The sequence below is a fragment of the Erinaceus europaeus genome, chromosome 2 (assembly GCF_950295315.1).
Source record: "Erinaceus europaeus chromosome 2, mEriEur2.1, whole genome shotgun sequence".
NCBI lineage: Eukaryota > Metazoa > Chordata > Mammalia > Eulipotyphla > Erinaceidae > Erinaceus > Erinaceus europaeus.
The window spans coordinates 44,134,849-44,155,857 of NC_080163.1; the positions used below are offsets into that span (position 1 = coordinate 44,134,849).

Genomic DNA, 21,009 nt, shown 5'->3' on the forward strand with positions numbered 1-21,009 from the left:
TATTATCAGCTCCATTTTTCAGGATAAGAAAGAGGATCAGAGAAACTAAATAATTCAATCAAAATCATCCACAGCTATGGATTAAAGATACTGCCAACCCCAGATCATATATTTTATTTTCTTATTTTTAATTTTTCTAACTAGAATACTGCTCATCTCTGGCTTATGATGACGCTGGGGACTGAACCTGTGACCTGTGGTACCTGCAGCATCAAAGTCTTTTTGCTTAACCATAATGCTATCTTATTAGACCCATCAGCTCATTTGATTGCAAATCTTACTTTTTTTTTTTTTTACCATACTTTGGGTGCTCTATTCAAGTCCTCAAGCAGTAGTTTCTGAGAGTTGGGCATGTGTGTATGTTCTTTTAATTTTGAGGTATTAACCTGTAGGAAAATGTCCTCCAAAGAAGATGTTGAATAGCTCTTCCGGAGTGATGTCGGCTTCGAAGTCCCTATAATAATTATAAGGTCTTGCTTGAGGTGCAGTGAAAGTCACCTGTTCATCTCCATATTCGTCATAGCGGAGTCTCTTGTCAGGATTGCTCAGGACAGCAAAGGCATTTCCTATTGCTGTAACCAAAACAAAAAGCACCTGAGCACACAATCTTTGCTAAACTTGAGGATAATCACAAAAGTAGCAATGGAGAGATCAGAGTTGATTGGTGCTGGATGATTTCACAGGGGTCCTCAAAGAGGAACTTAGGCCTAGAAAATTCCACAAAGCACTTGTCCTTGGAATTTCCAAAGAGCTAGCTTGATAAGCCTGAATCAATGCTGGAACCGAGACACCAGAGAACTACTGTGGAAGTGAGAGGTAACTTTTAGTCAACAGTCCTTGGGTCATCCTTGATGTCCTAGCAATTAGGATTCCCCTTACCCCCTCCCCAGGCTGCCAATCACTGCAGGTCCCAGACATGTTGGGGAAGCGCCACCTGGTCAGCACTCTCATTCATCAAAAATGTGTTTGTATTTCCTTGAGCTTATGGTTGGATACAGTTTATATGTAAGTAGAGATATTTTAATTTGAAGTCATAGTCTCCTGAATAAAATAATCAGTAAAAACTCTCCTGCTTGGTTAAAAGCAAATTCCTTATTCATCACAGTCTTATTTCAGTTTACTTAATTTTTTCCTTTCTCTTTTTTAATTGGGGGATTAATGATTTATAGTAAATACAGTTGTTGATACATGTGAAAAATTTCTCAGTTTTCTGCAAAACACTCTCATCCCCAAAACACTTTCCTCCTCCATACTTAACTTTTTAAAAAAGATTTATTTTGAGGGGTGGGGGTAGAAGTGGTAGTTTGTTGGGAGGCTTACCCAGTAGAGCACACATGTCACCAACCTTTAAGGATCTGGGTTTGATCCTCAGGGTCTCACATATGAGGTCCTGCAGGAGGGAAGCTTGATGAGTGGTGAACAGTGCTCCCCTACTCTCTCTCTCTCCTTCTTCGTCTCTAATAACAAATAAATTGTAAAAAATTTTTAAAAATATTTTGTGGCTTATGAAGTGGCACCATGGATATAGCATTGGACTCTCAAGCATGAGGTCATGAGTTCAATCCCTGGCATTGAATTTGCTCTGGTTCTCGACTTTCTCCTGCCGTTCACCACCCCCCCATAAATGAATAAAGTTAAAAAAAAATTATCTCACAAGGTGGAAAGAAAGAGAGAGAGATGTCAGAGCATCACTCTGGCATATGTGGTGCCACAAATTGAACTTGGGACTTCATGCTTGCATGTCTAGCAATTTATCTCTGTATTATTTCCTGGGAATCTTTGATCATCACACTGAATGGGTTTGGTTTACAGTAGTGCCAGGAAATGAACTTGGGACCTTGGAGCCTCAAGTCTTTTGCATAATCATTATGCTGTCTCCCCAATTCCACAAAATGACTAGAAATTTATAGATGTAGCTTCAATGTAACATTGAGGGATAGACTGAATTGATTAACACATATTTACCAGCATTTGCCATTAACTCCTTTCCCTGTGTGCAACTGTGTAACCTTTGTTCAGTGTCACTTAAACACACAATTAACGCTGCCAATCAGGAGTCGGGAGACAACTCAGCTGGTAAAGCATGTGCTTTATCTTGCATGAGGCCCTGGATTCAAACCTGCGCACCACATGGGAGAAATATAGTACAGTGGGGAGTTTCACAGATCGTGGAACAGTGCTATTTCCCTCTCTGAAATAGAAAGAATGAAAAAAGGAATTAGCCTGTGGTTGGTGGAATCCTGCATGCATGAGATCCCAACAGCGAATTAAAAAAAATATCACCAGGCTGGGTGGTGGTACACCTGGTTGAGTGCACATGTTACAGTGCACAAGGACCCAGGTTCGAGCCCCTGGTCCCCACCTGCAGGGGGAAAGCTTCACAAGTGGTGAAGCAATGCGATAGGTGTCTCTATGTCTCTCTCCCTCTCTATCACCTCCTCCCCTCTCAATTTCTGGCTGTCTCTATTCAATGAATAAATAAAGAAAATTAAAAAAAATTACCACCAAAGATATCTCAAAAGTAAAAACACATTTTTTTTTTTTTTTTTTGCCTCTAGGGCTATCTCTGAGGCTCAGTGCCAGCACTGTGAATTTTTCTTTTTCCCCATTTTATTAGCTAGGACAGAGAGAAATTGAGAGGAGAGCAGAAGACAGACACCTGCTTCACTGCTTGGTATCGTCCCTACTGGAGGTGGGGAGCAGGGGCTGAGACCCAGGCCCTCATGTGGGTCCTTGCACATAGTACTATATGTGTTTAACTGGGTACACCACTGCCTCGACCCCAAAAACTATTTATTAACATGTTAATAAGAGACAAGGGGGAGGGGAGGGAGGGAGGAGGTGGAAAGAGAACCAGAGCATCACTTAGACACATATGATGCTTAGGATCAAACTTAGGGCATTACACTTCTTTTTATTTTATTTTTATTTTTCCCCTTTTATTGCCCTTATTGTTTATTGTCGTTGTTGTTATTGCTGTTGTTGTTGGATAGGACAGAGAGAAATGGAGAGGAGGAGAAGACAGAGAGGGGGAGAAAAAGACAGACACCTGCAGACCTGCTTCACCGCCTGTGAAGCGACTCCCCTGCAGGTGGGGAGCTGGGGGCTCGAATCAGGATCCTTATGCTGGTCCTTGTGCTTTGCGCCATGTGCACTTAAACCGCTGTGCCACTGCCTGGCTCTCGGACATTACACGTCTAAGACATTACACTTCTTGTACCACCTCAAGGGGTTTTTTGGACTGCTCAAAAAAAAAAAAAAACACACACACTTTGCAGATATCCCCATTTCCTAACTCTGATTTAATTAACATTATCAAAAACACAGCCAGGGGGTTGAGGTGGTGGCATATCTGTTAGAGTGAACATTGCAACACACAAAGACCCAAGGACTTAGGTTCAAGCCTCCAGTCCCCAACTACAGAGTGGAAACTTTACCTCTTGTGAAGCAATGCTTGCAGGTATCTCTCTTCCTCTCTCCTTCTCTGTCTCTCCCCTCCCATTCAATTTCTCTCTGTCTCTATTTTAAAAAGTCAGAAAAATTATTTATGAATTTAAAAAATATTTTTTACTTATTCCCTTTTTGTTGCCCTTATTATTTTATTGTTGTAGTTATTGATGTCGTCGTTGTTGGATCCACTGCTCCTAGATGCCATCCTTTTCCCCCTATTGTTGTTATTGTTGATGTTATTGTTGTTGGACAGGACAGAGATAAATTGAGAGAGGAGGGGAAGATAGAGAGGGAGAGAAAGATGGACACCTGCAGATCTGCTTCACCGCCTGTGAAGCGACTCCCCTGCAGGTGGAGAGCTGGAGCTCAAACTGGATCCCTGCACTGGTCCTTGTGCTTTGTACTATGTGCCCCTAACCTGGTGTGCTACTGACCAGCCCCACCCCTCCTTTTTAAAATTACTTTATTTTATTTTATTATTTTTTTTAATATTTATTTTATTTATTTATTCCCTTTCATTGCCCTTGTTGTTTTATTGTTGTAGTTATTATTGTTGTTGTCGTTGTTGGATAGGACAGAGAGAAATGGAGAGAGGAGGGGAAGACAGAGAGGAGGAGAGAAAGATAGACACCTGCAGACCTGCTTCACCGCCTGTGAAGCAACTCCCCTGCAGGTGGGGAGCCGGGGTTCGAACCGGGATCCTTATGCCAGTCCTTGTGCTTTGCGCCACCTGCACTTAACCCACTGCGCTACAGCCCAACTCCCTATTTTATTTTTTTAAATGTTGTTATTATCTTTATTTATTTACTGGATAGAGACAGCCAGAAATCGAGAGGGAAGGAGGTGACAGAGAGCAAGAGACAGAGAGACATCTGCAGCCCTGCTTCACCACTTGCAAAGCTTTCCCCTTGCAGGTGGGGATGGGGGGGTCAAACCTGGGTCCTTGAGCATTGTAATATGTGTGCTCAACCATGTGCACCACTACCTGCCCCCCCTTTTTAAAGAAAGTGTTATATTTCACTTCTTGATGTTACTGGGTCATTTTTTATTACTTTAAATTTTATTTATTTATTTATCTTCCCTTTTGTTGCCCTTGTTTATTGTTACTGCTATTATTATTGTTATTATTGCTGTCATTGTTGTTGGATAGGACAGAGAGAAATGGAGAGAGGAGAGGGAAACAGAGAGGGGAAGAGACAAATAGACACCTGCAGACCTGATTCACTGCATGTGAAGCGACTCCCCTACAGGTGGGGAGTGGGGGGCTCACACTGGGATCTTTAAGCCAGTCTTTGCGCTTCGTGCCATGTGCACTTAACCCACTGCACCACCTAAAGCTCCCCCCCTTTTTTTTTAACCTTGTCAAGTTTTTATTTGATAGGATAGAGAGAAATTGAGAGAAGGGGAGATAGGTAGAGAGAGACATCTGCAGCACTGCTTCACCACTTGAGAAGCTTCCCCTCTGCAGGTAGAAACTGGGGACTTGACCCCAGGTCCTTACACATGCTAAGAAGTGCTCTCAATCAGGTATACCACCACCAGGCCCCCTCCTTTTTTTTTGCCTCCAGGGTTACTGCTGGGGCTCAGTGCCTGCACTACGAATCCACTGCTCCTGGAGGCTATTTTTTCCCTTTTATTTGCCTTGTTGTTACTACTGTCATTGTTTTTGGATAGGACAGAGAAAAATCAAGAGAGGATGGGAAGACAGAGAGGGGGAGAGAAAGATATACACCTATAGATCTGCTTCGCAGCTTGTGAGGTTACCGCCTAGCAGGTGGGGAGGCGGGGGCTTGAGCCGGGGTCCTTAGATCGGTTCTTGCGCTTTGTGGCATGTGCACTTAACCTGCCGCACTATAACCTGGCCCCCTACATTTTCTTTCTTTAAAAAGTCAGAGAAGAACAGAGAAGTAGAGTCAGAGAGAGATAGCTGACACACTGCTCCACTACTCATGAAGTTTCCTCTCTGCCAGGTTACTGTGCACTTGACTAGGTGAGCCACTACCCAACCGCTAAATTCCAGGTTTGATCCCCACACCATCAACAAGAGCTGGTGGTGCTTTGGTAAATAAAAATCCAAAATATTTACAGCAGTCAAACAGAAAAAACCTGAACAGTTGAATAGACATTCACATCCCTAAAAATCTGGAAGTTTTCTTAGAAATGGTATTGGCTTATGAGACATTACTGGGAGTGAATTAAATATATGTGAATATTTTTGTTTGCTTGTGAAATTGAAAAGTGAACTAGATTGTGAAATTGAATAGTGAACTAGATTCACAATGACATATCAGCACAGGGAGACTGTACTTTGAGTAAATTTTGACTTAAGTTTTTCTCAGATCTGTTTTTACTTATTTCTAAAAATGCCATAACTACAGAAAAAAAGAACCAAATAGTACAGTAGAACACATGTGTACCTAGCAGACTGCCACTCTATTTCTCTCAATTCTATTCATTCACAGACATACATATACTATGTAGGCATTTATTTTGCTGAACCATTGGAAATCGTTCCCAGATATTATAACACTACTTCTTTTTATAACATGATTCACATAATCATAACCACAGTACCATTATCACAGTTGAGAAAATTAACATTAATTATCATCCAGTGAAACCATGCAAGGTTCAAATATTACATTTAGCTTTAGTCACTTTAGATTCTTTTGATCTAAAACAGTCTCTCCACTTTTTTTGTTTTTTGCTTTTAGTTATGTAAAAGCTATTTTTTAAAGGCTTATTTATTTCACATGGTACATAGTTCCACATGAGAGTGAGAAAGAGTGAAAGAAGTTAAAACACCACTCAAGTAACATATGCTGCTAGGAATCGAACCAGTCCAGTCCTGGACTCTACCAGATGAGTTATTTTGCTGGTGGCTCTATTTAAGTTTCCTTTCTTTTCTTTCTCTTCTGTAAAGATTTATTCATATTTAATAAATATTTACTAGATCAGTTTAGGATCAGACCTTTGAAAGCATCTGTTGCTCCAGGAGCACAGTTCTTGTCGGGGTGAAATTTCAGGGCCAGTTTTCGGTATGCTTTCTTTAGCTCCTCATCACTGGCATTTCGTGAAACTCCCAGAATTTCATAGTAATTTCTGCATTTCTTGATCCTAAAAACATACATCAGAAACACATATGTCTATAAAGGAGCTTTTTGTACTGTAGTTAACTGCAAAATAGTATATGAACTCTCCCTTCTATCTATGAGTCCAAAACAAACCTAAATTAGAATACATTAAACATTCAGATTATTTTTTTAAAATCATTTTATTACTTATTTATGAGAGAGATAGGAGGAGAGAGAAAAAGAGAACTGGAGCATCACTCTAGTACGTGTGCTACCAGGGATTGAACTTGGTACCTCATGCTTGACAGTCCAATGTTTTATCCACTGTGCCAACTCCAGGACCATTCAGATTACTTTTTGTTTGTTTTTTAAAGATTTTATTTATTTATTTATGAGGAAGATAAGAGGAGAGAGAGAAAGAACCAGCAATCACTCTGGTATATGTGCTGCCAGGGACTGAACTTGGGACCTGATGCTTGAGAGTCCAATGTTTTATCCACTGCTCCACCTCCTGAACCACCTTTTTTTTTCATCACGACCAAGTGGGATTTATTCCAGGAATGGAAGGCTGGTTCAATATACGAAAATCAGTTAATGTCATTCACCACATCAATAAAAGCAAAAATAGCTAATTAAGCCGACCGTGCTGCCCTCCCCATCGTGCCCAGTGTGCAGTGGCTGCAAAGAGCAGCCTCCTGGGTAGTGTATGCAGCCTGTTGCTTGTATAGGCTGCTCTAAGGGACCCTGGAGACGGCCCTTCCTGCTCTGTGTTCATTTTATGTCTGACCTCCTGCTGTCCCTAACCTTAGGCTCCCGACAGGGATGTGAGGTGCTTTTGGGAATCCCCAGGGCACCGTGGCCAGAGTCCACATTGGCAGGTCATCATGTCCATCCGCACCAAGCTACAGAACAAAGAGCATGTGATCGAGGCCATGCACAGGGCCAAGTTCAAATTCCTTGGATGCCAGAAGATCCACATCTCCAAGAAGTGGGGCCTCACCAAGTTTAAAGCAGATTAATTTGAAGACATGGTGACTGAAAAGCGCCTCGTCCCAGATGCTGTGGAGTCAAATACATCCCCAACGCAGTCCCCTGGACAAGTGGTGGGACCTGCACTCCTGAGAGCCTCAGAGCTGTCCCTTAATCAATTACAATAAATCAAGATCCTGCTTAAAAAAAAAAAAAAGCAAAGCCAAAAACAACATGATTATCTCAATAGATACAGAGACAGCATTTGACAAAATCTAACACCCATTCATGCTCAAAACACTATAAAAAAAGGGAACAGATGGAAAATTCCTTAAGATAGTGGAGTTCATAGACAGAAAACCTCCAGCCAACATCATATTCAATGGACAGAAGCTGAAAGCATTCCGCCTCAGATCAGGGACTAGACAGGGCTGTCTATTACAACCATTACTCTTCAACATAGTATTGGAAGTTCTTGCCATAGCAATCAGGCAAGAGAAAGGAATCAAAGGAATATAGACTGGAAGGAAAGAAGTCAAACTATCACTGTTTGCAGTGAGGTGATATGATAGTATACATAGAAAAACCTAAAGAATCCAGCAGAAAGCTATTGGAAATCATTAGGCAATATAGCAAAGTCTCAGGCTACAAAATCAATGTACAAAAATCAGTTTTGGGAGTTGGGCGGTAGTGCAGTGGGTTAAGTACACGTGGCGCAAAGCGCAAGGACTGGCATAAGGATCCTGGTTCCAGCCCCTGGCTCCCCACCTGCAGGGGAGTCACTTCACAGGCAGTGAAGCAGGTCTGCAGGTGTCTATCTTTCTCTCTCCCCCTCTGTCTTCTCTTCCTCTCTCCATTTCTTTGTCTTATCCACCAACAATGACATCAATAATAACTACAACAACAAAACAAGGACAACAAAAGGGAATAAATATTTTTTAAAAATCAAGTGTCATTTCTTTATGCAAACACTAAGTCCAAAGAAGAGGATATCCTGAAATCATTTACTATCACAGCAAAATCAATAAAATATTTAGGAATAAACCTGATCAAAGAAGTGAAAGACTTGTATACTGAAAACTATGAGTCACTATTCAAAGAAATAGAAAATGATACCAAGAAATGGAAAGATAGTCCATGCTCATGGATTGGAAGAATTAATAACATCAAAATGAATATTCTACCCACAGCCATATACAAATTTAATAAAATACCCATCAAAGCCCCACCAAGTTTCTTTAAGAGAATAGAAAAAAATTACAATAATTTATCTGGAACCAGAAAACACCTAGAATCGCCAAAGTAATCCTGAGGAAAAGAAACAGAAATGGAGGCACCATACTCCCAGATCTTAAACTATATTATAAGGCCATCACAGTCAAAACAGCCTGATAGTGGAACAAAAATAGGTACACAGACCAGTGGAACAGAATTAAAAGCCTAGAACTAAACCCCCACACCTATGGACATCTAATTTTTGATAAAAGGGCCCAAATTATTAAATAGAGGAAGGAGGGTCTCTTCAATAAATGGTGCTGGAAAAACTGGGTTGAAACATGCAGAAGAATGAAACTGAACCACTTTATCTCATCATAAACAAAAGTTAACTTCAAATGGATCAAGGACCTGAATGTTAGATGAGATACTATCAGATACTTGGAGGAAAATATTGGTGGAACACTTTTCCACCTAAACTTCAAAGACATCTTTAATGATACAAACCCAATTGCAAGAAAGACTAAAACCAAAACAAATCAATGGAACTACATCAAATTGAAAAGCCTCTGCAAGCAAAACAAGCCATCACCCAAATGAAGAGACCCCTCACAGAATGGGAGAAGATCTTCACATGCCATAAATCAGATAAGAGACTACTAACCAAAATATATAAAGAGCTCACCAAACTTAGCAACAAAAAAAGCAAATGACCCCATCAAAAAATGAGCAGAGGATAAGAACAGAATATTCACCATAGAAGAGATTCAAAAGGTCAACAAACATGAACAATTGCTCCAGGTCACTGACTATCAGAGAAATGCAAATAAAGACAACAATGAGATACCACCTTCCTGTGAGAATGTCATACATCAAAAATGACAGCAGGAACAAATGTTGGAGAGGTTGTGGGGACAAAGGAACCCTCCTGCACTACTGGTGGGAATGTAAATTGGTTCAACCTCTGTAGAGAACATTCTAAAGAACCCTCACAAGGCTAGAAATAGACCTCCCATATAACCCAGTAATTACTCTACTAGGGATATATCCTAAGGACTCCATAACACCTAACCAAAAAAATATGTGTATACCTATGTTCGTAGCAGCACAATTCGTAGTAGCCAAAACCAGGAAGCAAACCAGGTACCCAACAACAGGTGAATGGCTGAGAAAGCTGTGGTATATTTACACAATGGAATACTATGCAGCTATTAAGAACAATGAACCCACCTTCTCTGACCCATCTTGGATGGAGCTAGAAGGAATTATGCTAAGTGAGATAAGACAGAAAGACAAAGATGAGTATTTGTAGATCCCACTCATAAACAGAAGTTGAGAAAGAAGAACAGAAAGGAAAACTCAAAGCAGAATCTGACTGAGTTTGGAGTATGGCACCAAAGTAAATATCTCTGGGTGGAGGGTGACAGTAGATATTCAGCTTTATTGTGGGCGGGGGCACGACACAGACCTTTGGTGGTGGGAATGGTGTTAATATACACTCCTATTAACTCAGTCTCACAAATCACTATTTAATTAATATGAAAGGGGAAAAATGGATTGAATATCTCAAACTTTCTGATGCATAGACTATAGGCTGAGTATATGTTCCTTCAATCTAAGCACTTAAAATTTCAAATTGGTAATCAGATTGAATTTTAACAGAGGGCTCAAATTGTTAATACAATTCTAATAATGACTTTTTTTTTGAAATATTAAATCACCTATAAACTTACACTAGGGAGAACAGAAGCAACTGGTGGCATCACTTTATAAGATACAGCTATATGTAAACAACATTAAAGGACATAAATTATGTATGAGGTCTTGTATGATACAGCAAATCCTAACAGTGGGATTTTCAAAGTTAACCCAATTGTCAAATAACTTGGCTATAGCAGTAACTATCTATTGCCTTCTTTTTAAAAAATTTTTTTTATATTTATTTTATTTATTTATACCCTTTTGTTGCCCTTGTTGTTTTATTGTTGTAGTTATTATTGTTGTTGTCGTTGTCGGATAGGACAGAGAGAAATGGAGAGAGGAGGGGAAGACAGAGAGGAGGAGAGAAAGATAGACACCTGCAGACCTGCTTCACCGCCTGTGAAGCGACTCCCCTGCAGGTGGGGAGCCGGGGTTCAAACCGGGATCCTTATGCCAGTCCTTGTGCTTTGCGCCACCTGCGCTTAACCCGCTGCGCTATAGCCCGACTCCCCTATTGCCTTCTTAAATCCCAAACCAGCAGGAACCTTTCCCATTTTCTACAAAATCCATATTTCTCCCGTTCCTGGAACCTCTGGGCTGGGGCACATTTTCCTGCATGCTTCTCTCAATTCATACCAATTGATACTGTATCTGCTGATACCAACCAATTCAATGCAACTCGTACCTCCTCGACATGGTTCACTTTGGATCGTGTCCAGAGAGGTCAGGTGTGGAATGTCAACCCTTCAGCTTCATTACTCTAGTGAGACCTTTCCTAGCTCATAGGATTCCTTAATTCTATAGACCATGGCCCATGAGATAGGGCTTATGTACACATGTATCCACAAGTTAGGGGAAATATACACCTTAAAGCAATAGCACAAAATAGTTTTCAGTGAGTCAATAAATGCAGCATGCAAGTAGAAAGAGCTAAAAAAAACTTCATAAAGTACCTAATCAAATAGTTTCTACTTAGATCTAGACAACTTCCTTACCTACTTCCTACTTCACTTCCCTCAATCACTCCAAAGCTAACCTTGTCAGACAAAGTAAGGAATACAAAAGCTGAATAAGGGCAAGAGACTGGCATACTTTAATGATGACTCTTTAGTCACTACCAGGCCACCCCATCACCTGGGTCCCTAGTCAGGGAGTCCTGAGATTCCCACACAGACATGATGGACCTAGACCTCTAACAGATCCCTCTCTCCACTGCCACTGGTCATCTCCATCAGGCATAACATAATGGACTCCTTTGTGGGCCCCTACAGGATGTTGCCCTCAATGTGGATCAACAGTGGTAGGGAATGTTCCATTCTCCGAAGGGTGGGTGGGCAACACACTTTACTACTTGAGGAAGATGGGTCCCGAAATTAGTACAGCCTAGAATGTTCCTGGCCGTGACCATAGAATGTGCTCAGAACTACAGGGATGCAGAGGTTACATAGTTTCCTGTGCTGAACATGGGCCCCAGATCAAATTAATGGGGTTTACAATATTTATATACTTTCTCCATATTTGGGGGCTACTCTCTTCCCTAATTCAGCTTTCTAGTCCTTTTCCCAACTATGACATTATCTCCCCAGACAGTAACCTAAGTCCACCTGCATGTTAGCTGTCAGATTCAGGCAAAAACTAGTAAAGTCACGGGCCCCTCAGAATATACCTAAAATACACCTACTGGCTTTTTTCAAAATGAAGACCCCAAATATTCATCTACAATATTCTTGCTTCTAGGTTCATGATTAGTCAACAATTCATTCTGCTTTATATCTTAACTCTTTTTCAATTACCAGATTTCAGGTGCTACCATGATGCCAGCCTGACTTCCCTGGGCAGACGACTCTATCAATGTGCCCTGGAGCCCCACATCCCCAGAGACCTGCCCTCACCCCACCCCCACTATGGAAAGAGAGAGACAGGCTAGGAGTAATGGATTGACCTGCCAATGCCCATGTTCAGCGGGGAAGCAATTACAGAAGCCAGATCTTTCACCTTCTGTTCCCCATAACGATTCTGGATCCATACTCCCAGAGGGACAAAGAATAGGAAAGCATTTAAGGGAGGGGATGGAATAGGGAGTTGTACCGGTGGGAATTATGTGGAAATGTACCACTCTTACCAATATGTCCATATTTCCATTTTATAAATAAAAAAAAGTTTTAAAAAATATTGGATACTGAAGGAAAAAAAGAAAGAAAACAACACCCCCCAAACTCCACTGTATTTTTTTGTTTTTGTTTTTTAAAATATTTATTTATTTATTCATTCCCTTTTGTTGCCCTTGTTTTATCGTTGTTGTATTTATTATTATTGTTGCTGTTATTGATGTCATTGTTGTTGGATAGGACAGAGAGAAATGGAGACAGGAGGGGAAGACAAAGAGGGGGAGAGATAGACAGACACCTGCAGACCTGCTTCACCGTGGGTGACGTGACTCCCCTGCAGGTGGGGAGCCGGGGCCTCAAACCGGGAACCTTAAGCCGGTCCTTGCGCTTTGCACCACCTGTGCTTAACCCGCTGCACTACTGCCAACTCCCCAGTACATAATTATTAAGGAATGGCAGTGAAGAAGGCAAATGTGCTGCCAGGGAAATGGCTCAGCAGGAAGAGTACAGAACTTGCACACATGAGGCCCCAATTCTGATCCCCAGCACTGAATATGCCAGAGTGATCTCTGGTCTCTCTTTTAAAATAAGACAGAGAGAAATTGAGAAGTAAGGGGAAGATAGAGAGGGAAAGAGAAAGAGAGACAGAGCAACACCTGTAGCTCTGCTTCACCACTCACAAAGCTTTTCCTGTGCAGATGGGGACCAGGGGCTTGAACCTGGGTCACTGTGCATTGTAACGTGTGTGCTTAATCGGGTACGCCACCGCCTGGCCTGCCAGTTTCCTTTGAAAACACAGGTTAAGGGCCAGATTGAAAGTGTCTCTTGGTCTCTCTCCCTTAATATCTTCCCCTCCCATCTCAATTTCTGCCTTGTCAAATTTAAAAAAACCAACCAATTAACCATAAATAAAGGGGTTTATTTCTCGACTCTCAATTCTATTTGATTGAACTATATGGCTATCTTTATTAGTATATGGAGTCTTTATTACTGTGGCTTTGTTTTAAACTGGGAAGCTATTACTGTAACTTTGTCTTATTTTATTCATTTTTAAAAATATATTTTATTTATTTCAATTTTAATGAGACATAAAAAAAATGATACAGAGAGATAGGCAAGCACTGCTCATTTCTGGCTTCTGGCTGTATAGGGGACTGGACCTGGGACTCTGGAGCCTCAAACATGAAAGTCCTTTTGCATAACCAGTATGCTGTCTAACCCACCCACTGTAGCTTTGTTTTATTTCTTTTTCTAAATTTTAATCTTTCTCAATTTTTTTTATTTTTTAAATTTTATTATTGATTTATAAAAGTATGAGATAACATGGGTATAATTCCACACCATTCCCACCACCAAAATTCTGTGTCACCAGTAGTTTTGTTTTAAACTGAGAAGTGTGCTTGTTTTAAACTGCGGTGGGGAGTGGCTAAAGGATAGCTCACTCAGTAGAGTATATACCTTACCAAGCATGAAGTCATGGATTCAAATCCTGGTACTACATGAGAGCACCCTGGACAACATGGAGTGGTGTCACTTCCAGAATCTTACCTCTCTTCTTCTAAAATAATGAATGAAAAAAAAATGAATGAAAAAACTAGCTAGTGGAGGCCTCACTATGCAAGCAGCTCTGGTATCATGTTAAAAAAGGGGGGGGGGCAGGGTAACTTACCTGATAGTGTGCCTGCTCTGCCATCGTGCAGACTGGCCCTCGCTGTCCTAGAGGAAGCTTGGGCATTGTACTTCCCCATCCCCCCGTTTCTCTATCATTGTCTCTATCTATCTGAACAAGCTGACTTAAAGCAGTGAAGCACTGGCAATGACAAAAGGAGAGAGAGAAAAAGAAGTGTTAGTTTTTTTCAAAATTGTTTTTTGACTATTCTGGGTCCCTTGCGTTTCCACATAAATCTAGGAATCAGCTTTTTTTTTGGGGGGGGGGAGAAAGAAAGAAAAGACAGTTGTGAATTTGACAGGGTTTGTATGTCTTTGCTAATTTAATCCATCCACAGACTTACCTTTGTACCCCGAGCAGCTGCTCCTCAGTATAAATGGTATTCCCTTCACTCTGCCGAGCCTGACCCCACTCATTTTCAGACTTCTTTTCCTTTTGTGTCTTCATGCAGTTACAGCAGCCACAAAAATTATGACTTTCAGGAGGCCTGTCCTCTGGGTATTTGTTTCTTCTGACTGCATCAATGTAAGCTGCAAAGCAACAGCCCCTCCATTAGGCCTCAGTGTGACCTGCAAATCCACTCTGCTACCTCAGCTCATAGGCTGGGGCTGCTTGTAGCCATGAGCAAGTGACTATGAAAGCCAGGGTACCAGCAGCACGCTGACTTATAAACTGAAAAGCTATGTAATTTGAGAAGACAATACAGAAAATATGGAAGTAACCATAAAAAACAGTATGAAGCCAGAAATATGAAACACAGTAACAACCAGCATACCTAGAATGATCAGTTACCAAATAATCTTGATGCAAAGTTAGAAACGGTATTCAAAAGGTAACTAACTGCCCAGTGTTTTGTCTCCAAAAGTAGTTGAGCACTAGAGGAACCCTTAGACCGCTCGGCCACACTACCACTGACGACTAGAGGAACCCTAATTCTCTCATGAAGAAGTCAAATTCTCAGGAGTCCGGTGGTAGCGCAGCGGGTTAAGCGCAGGTGGCGCAAAGCACAAGGCCCAGCGGAAGGATCCCGGTTCAAGCCCCCGGCTCCCCACCTGCAGGGGAGTCGTTTCACAGGCGGCGAAGCAGGTCGGCAAGTGTCTATCTTTCTCTCCCCCTCTCTGTCTTCCCATCCTCTCTCCATTTCTCTCTGTCCTATCCAACGACAGTGACATCAATAATAACTACAACAATAAAACAAGGGCAACAAGAGGAATAAATAAATAAACAAAATTTAAAAAAGAAGTCAAATTCTCTGCAGTCCATGTCAGAAAGGATATTCTTCATAAAATAACATTTTTGTTGCAATGTCTCCCACTGCTAAGAAATAAAATAAAAGATGAGTTTAATTCTTTTTAGTGAACCCTTATAGAACCAATATTACAACAGTTGGCTAAAGCAGGTTAAGATCTACTCCTGACTATAAACAGGCTATAATTTAAAGAATTTTAAAGGAAAGGAATGTAATTAGTCTTAATACCTGCAGATGTAAAGCGGGTCATAGCAAATCTGTCAAAGAAAGGAGTGTGCCTGGGGTGGAGAAGTGACGCACCTGGTTGAGCACATGAACCTCCGTTTAAGGCCCCACCCCAGTACCCACCTGCAATGGGGGAGCTTCACGAGTGGTGAAGCAGAGGGCAGTTGTCTCTGTGTCTCCCTCAGTTCTCCTCCCCTCTCCATTTCTCTCTGTCTCTATAAAAAATAAATACTAAAAAGAAAACAGTGTTTATGTCCTGTCTTAAGTATTTGAGAAAGGCTTTAAAAAAATCTCTTTCCTGGGAGTCCGGCAGTAGCGCAGCGGTTTAAGGGTTTAAGCACATGTGGCGTGAAGCACAAGGACCAGTGTAAGGATCCGGATTCGAGCCCCCAGCTCCCCACCTGCAGGGGAGTCGCTTCACAGGCGGTGAAGCAGGTCTGCAGGTGTCCGTCTTTCTCTCCCCCTCTCTGTCTTCCCCTCCTCCATTTCTCTGTCCTATCCAACAACGACGATATCAGTAACAACAATAATAACTACAACAACAACAAAAACAACAAGGGCAACAAAGGGAAAATAAATCAGTTTTTTTTTTTAAAAAAAATCTCTTTCCTGCTGCGTGTCTCTTAGTGATGAGTCAAGGTGCCTTGTCCAGGTTTGTTTTTTTTTTTTTTTTTTACGATGCACCTACCCTGCCTCCGCAGCCTCATCTCCTATTGGTAACCTGCTCGCTTGCAGTCAAAACTACTTTCATGTCAATAATACTTTCTCTTTTCTCTGTGTCTTTGCAGACTCTTCCTTCTGCTTGCACCACTCTTCCTCTAAGCAGCCCAACTACCTCTGGGGCACCCCCCATATCATCCTATGTAACACTTTCTCCATGAAACCTCCTCCTGACACCCAGGCCAGTGCCTTGCCAGTGTGTTTCCTAAACTTACAACAACGAGTTTGCTGTATTGCACAAAGACTCGCTTTGTAATTGATTGTTTCCTTGTCAGATTCTCTCAGTGGGCCGAGAACTCTGTGAACTCAAGGGCCTATGTTTGACAAATCCCTGCTGCAAGATCAACAGAGCAGAACTGTACTCTGATCAGTACAAGATCTGGTTGTAGGATGGAAGAGGTCGTCCTAATGATCCTTACGCAGGCTGCAGGAACAAGATCAAATCAAGTCCGAGGGTCAGAGGGCCCAGTCTGATGTCAAGGATAAGGGCGAGGTAAGCAAGTTACTGTAGACATCCCCCTCCCACCACCAAGGGGCCGAACCTCTGCCAGGGGCCCTGGGAGGGCACATGCCGGGGGCTGTGCTGGGGGCCGGAGGCAAAACATCCTCACAGATGATTCTGGGTTGCAGCTCCAGCCAGTGGCCCCACACCCCCATCCGAAGCCCACTGGGTCTCAGCATCTTCTTCCAGGCCTCTATCCTTCACTCTGGGCCCAGGTTCTCAGCCCTCAGGCACTTATCAGGCTTCTCCCTGACTCCGCTCTGCCCCACCCTCCTACGAGGACCTGATACCTTCAGTCCAGCGCTCCCCACTGCCCAGAGTCGCAGCCATATCGGTTCCCACTCAGCAGGTCTGCAGAGCACTCCCCCGCGCTGGAAGCTGAAAGGGAAGGTGGGGGGGTAATTCAGGGCATGCTGGTCTTTGTAGTCTAACCCATAGGCGATTGCTGGGCGTTGAACTACAGCTCCCGATAGGCTCCGCGCGAGGGGACGTCGCAGATGCAGTGATGAAGGGGAGCTTGACTTTTGCAAGGGAGGCCTGTGAAAAGTATGTTATTGCTAGATGACTGTAGTTTTGTTACTGGCTCACGGCCGGCGGAAAACCGTGGCACCTACAAAACTGCTCTTTTCCTCATTTGTGGAAACTGCTGTTTTCCTCATTTGTGGAGTGAGGATAATGGCTTCAGCCCTGTCGTTAACACAAGGGTCATTATAGGAGGCGATGGGATTAGATTCTTTCTGGGACTGGCATGGTAAACAATGGAATGAAGGATGATAGCTTGCTTTTCTTCTCTGGGACACCTTTAAAAGATGTATGCTAATGGCTGTCCTGTGCAAGGTGTGTGCTAAATCCTGCAGAGACGAGTTGAATACTCCAGTCCTACTAAAGAGCCAATAAAATAGAAAAATAGAGTAGATTTATGTGGTTAGAAGGCACTATTTGGAGGCTCTTTCTCTTCCTGTTCCTGTGATACAACATCATTAGAGGGACCGATAGAGGTCAGGGGTAGAGAAAGAAAAAAAAAGAACAGTATAGCCCTTATCTTTGCTGTTCTTGCCCCTTGTTAATTCCATTGTAGTCCAGGGACCCTCTGAGGCTCTCTTCTACCCAGTCTTTTCTTTGGGCCTTTCTCCTCCACCTCCTTTTCCTCCTCTTCCTCCTCCTCCTCTTCCACCACCACTACCACCACCACCTTCTTCTTCTTCTTTTTTTAATATTTATTTATTCCCTTTTGTTGCCCTTGTTGTTTTATTGTTGTAGTTATTATTGTTATTGATGTCGTCATTGTTAGGACAGAGAGAAATGGAGAGAGGAGGAGAAGACAGAGAGGGGAGAGAAAGATAGACACCTGCAGACCTGCTTCACCGCCTGTAAAGCGACTCCCCTGCAGGTGGGGAGCCGGGGGCTCACCGGGATCCTTCTGCCGGTTTTTGTGCTTTGCGCCACGTGCGCTTAACCTGCTGCGCTACTGCCCGACTCCCCCACCTTTTTTCTTCTGAAAATGAAGAAATATACCTGCTTTTCTCTACTCAGGTTTTCATGGAAACTAGGAAATAAAAAAGCACCTAAATATATGAGTATGGTGTCTTTATTGACTCATGCCTGAAGGTTTTGCAAAAGGGAGACATGATCATGCTTATTCCCAAACCAAAAAATTACCTGGAGTTCATTGGACTCTTACCCAAGAAAACCAAATCAATTATGTCAGTTATAATATCAATAAGCAACTGCTGAGGCAGCTAGACTTGGGTGGGGAGATGTACAAGCCTAGACACAAACTGAAAGAGTAAAAGCTTCTGATGGTTTATAGTTCCAGTCATTCCCTCCAGTCACAGCCCTGGGATAGATGGGCATTAGTGTGCTCACAGAAAAGTCCTGAATAAGTCGCCTGTGCTCTGACAGACAAGGGAACTGATTAAGGACAATTACCAAATATAAGAAAGAAACTTATTTGGCATAGGGATATGGACAGGAGAAGGTGACTTGCAGTCTGGAAACCAAAGATTAGGTCTGGAGCTACTCACATGCCAGAGTATCATGAAATTAGGGGTATCTGATTGGCATTGGGGTGCTAGAGAACTATAGCAGGCATTTGCCTTGAGAAGGTACTATGAATTATTGGACTACTTAGGAGTAGAGTCCATGTTCAGGAATTCTGGGTAAAATTTGGTCATCTGGAGTCTCTTGGAGATGTCCTAGCAGACAGCAATATTTGTGTCATCTTCTGAAATCTAATATCCTTTTCTAGACAACTCACTTATTTCTAGATAAGTGAAGAATGAGTTAGCATTATGACCTCAGATATTGTCGTGCAATACACATTAGCATTTCCATATAGATTTTTATATGCATTAACATTTTTTCCAGGATTAACGTAGAACTCCAAACCTCAACATGTAGAATACTTCTTTGTCAACTTTTGCTTAATTACATGAACCATGGACTGCACATTTTTCCCATTGTAGGGGCACAGCATGTAACACAGTGGTACAATGCATATTTGACTCTGAATACAGTGGATTTTTGCTGGTGATACTGTGTTTTGTGCTGTGCCCTTCATGATTGAGATGCTACCTCATCTAATCCTGGAAGGAAGATACTGAGTAAATTACCCTCCTGTCTAGCAGGGCCTGTGTCCCTGAGCTGATGTGTTAGTTGCCCTCCTGTAGTGTGAGGGAAGAAACTGGGGAATATCAGCAGTAACCACTCCACCCCACCCCTACCACCTGCTCCTGCATTGGGACCATGAAGTCCTGTGATAGAATAGAGAGGAAGTTGTCTTGTAAATGTCCACCATCCTGTTGTCTAGACATGGAGGAAGAGATCTGATCACAGCAGGGGCTGTGAGGCTACACTCGATTTCCTGTCAGAGATGGGGACTTGTATTTACATAAGTAGAATCTTCCCGCAGGGCTCCCTCTAGTATAGTTTGCTAAGGAATATAATCCAGCATGAAATGAATTCATCCTCAACTCCTATTCAAAGGATGATAATATAGCAACAGAAAAATCCATGTGTCTCGTGTGGTACTGCAGTGTCTGTTTCAGGGCAAAAGCCTTTCAATCCCCTGTTCATATCCATTCACTCCTAAATATTACTTAGAATGAAATGAAAAGGTCCTTGACTTGATTAGTCCACTGTGATAAACAGCTTAACTAAGTGCCCATGGAAGTCAGAAAAACAGTCACGATCCTAACAGCATCCAGTACTTCTAGACATTGTTATGTCACATGGAGAGTTCTATTTCAAAAGCTGACTAATATATTTGTTTGCAGTGTATTTTTAATCAAATGTCTTATTAAAAATAACTATAGATGGACTTCCGGAGACGGGGCTATGGGCAGCAGCAGATCTGTCTGTCTCCTCTCCTCTCCTTTCCCGGATCAATTAGGAATACCAAAGGAGACCACCTGGGACCACAACAAGACAGGAATAGAATGACTACAGGAAGCCACCAAATCACCGGTGAGTGCAAACACACATTGCTGATGACAGAGAGGAGCCTAGGGAGAGACTAAGTGGCTGGTAACAGTCCGGCGGTTTATCAGTTGAGACACCACCTCCAGTCTGTTCCACCAACAAGGGGACAGCTGAAGGGAAGAGAGGACTCCCCAGAGACTCACCAAGTGCAACTCTGAGTCTCCATTTCTACTGACCTCAGAATCTAGAGTAGCAGCAGGGAGGGACACCAGGGGACAGAGATCTAACCAGGAAATTCAGGAGAAGACATATACCTCGGTGGCATAGCTGTGGGGCTGTGAAAGTCTCTTTGCATAACCACTGGACTATCTCTGCCACACCCTGCCTTATCTCTTGGTCAGGAGTCAGTGATAAAGTTAAGAAGCCTACTTATAGTTTAGAAACCCTCAGGCTCCCATATCCTACAGAGAAAAAAAAAAAGAGGCTTTTAAATCACTGAGCTCCAACTCAGGGATTAAAATACTATTGAAACAACTGTTAACTTCCACCACTGTGAACCCTTTAATTACCTTACTTAGACAAAAGTCAATTCAGGAAATAGTGATCAGTAATTTGAAAAGTACTAAGAGAGGGAACTCATAACATAATATATAAAATGGGTAAACCAACAAGAAGAAATATTGGAGAAACGAACCAGGACAACAGTC

At 42.2% G+C, this 21,009-nt stretch overlaps 1 protein-coding gene and 1 non-coding gene across 6 annotated transcripts in view; one reads left to right on the forward strand and one right to left on the reverse strand.

Moving 5' to 3' along the window:
- Window positions 1–17,289, reverse strand: part of DNAJC18 (DnaJ heat shock protein family (Hsp40) member C18) — a 40,510-nt gene extending 23,221 nt beyond the window's left edge. For 4 of the 5 annotated variants that reach the window (XR_009546452.1, XR_009546449.1, XM_060179188.1 and 1 more), the window contains exons 1-4: window positions 17,173–17,289; window positions 14,530–14,716; window positions 6,422–6,567; window positions 387–572 (exon numbers count right to left, since the gene is read on the reverse strand). Coding sequence is in view for 3 of the 5 variants with exons in the window: in XM_060179188.1 (XP_060035171.1) it covers window positions 387–572; window positions 6,422–6,567; window positions 14,530–14,716; window positions 17,173–17,212 (559 nt within the window). In the remaining 2 variants the exon portion in view is untranslated. The remainder of the gene's footprint in view (window positions 1–386; window positions 573–6,421; window positions 6,568–14,529; window positions 14,717–17,172) is intronic. The other variant, XM_016185773.2, reaches the window with a different exon arrangement.
- On the forward strand, window positions 7,147–7,280 carry LOC132537349 (small nucleolar RNA SNORA70). Its single transcript, XR_009548797.1, has one exon. It is a non-coding gene; the product is annotated as a small nucleolar RNA SNORA70 (small nucleolar RNA).
- Window positions 17,290–21,009: the final 3,720 nt, after the last annotated feature.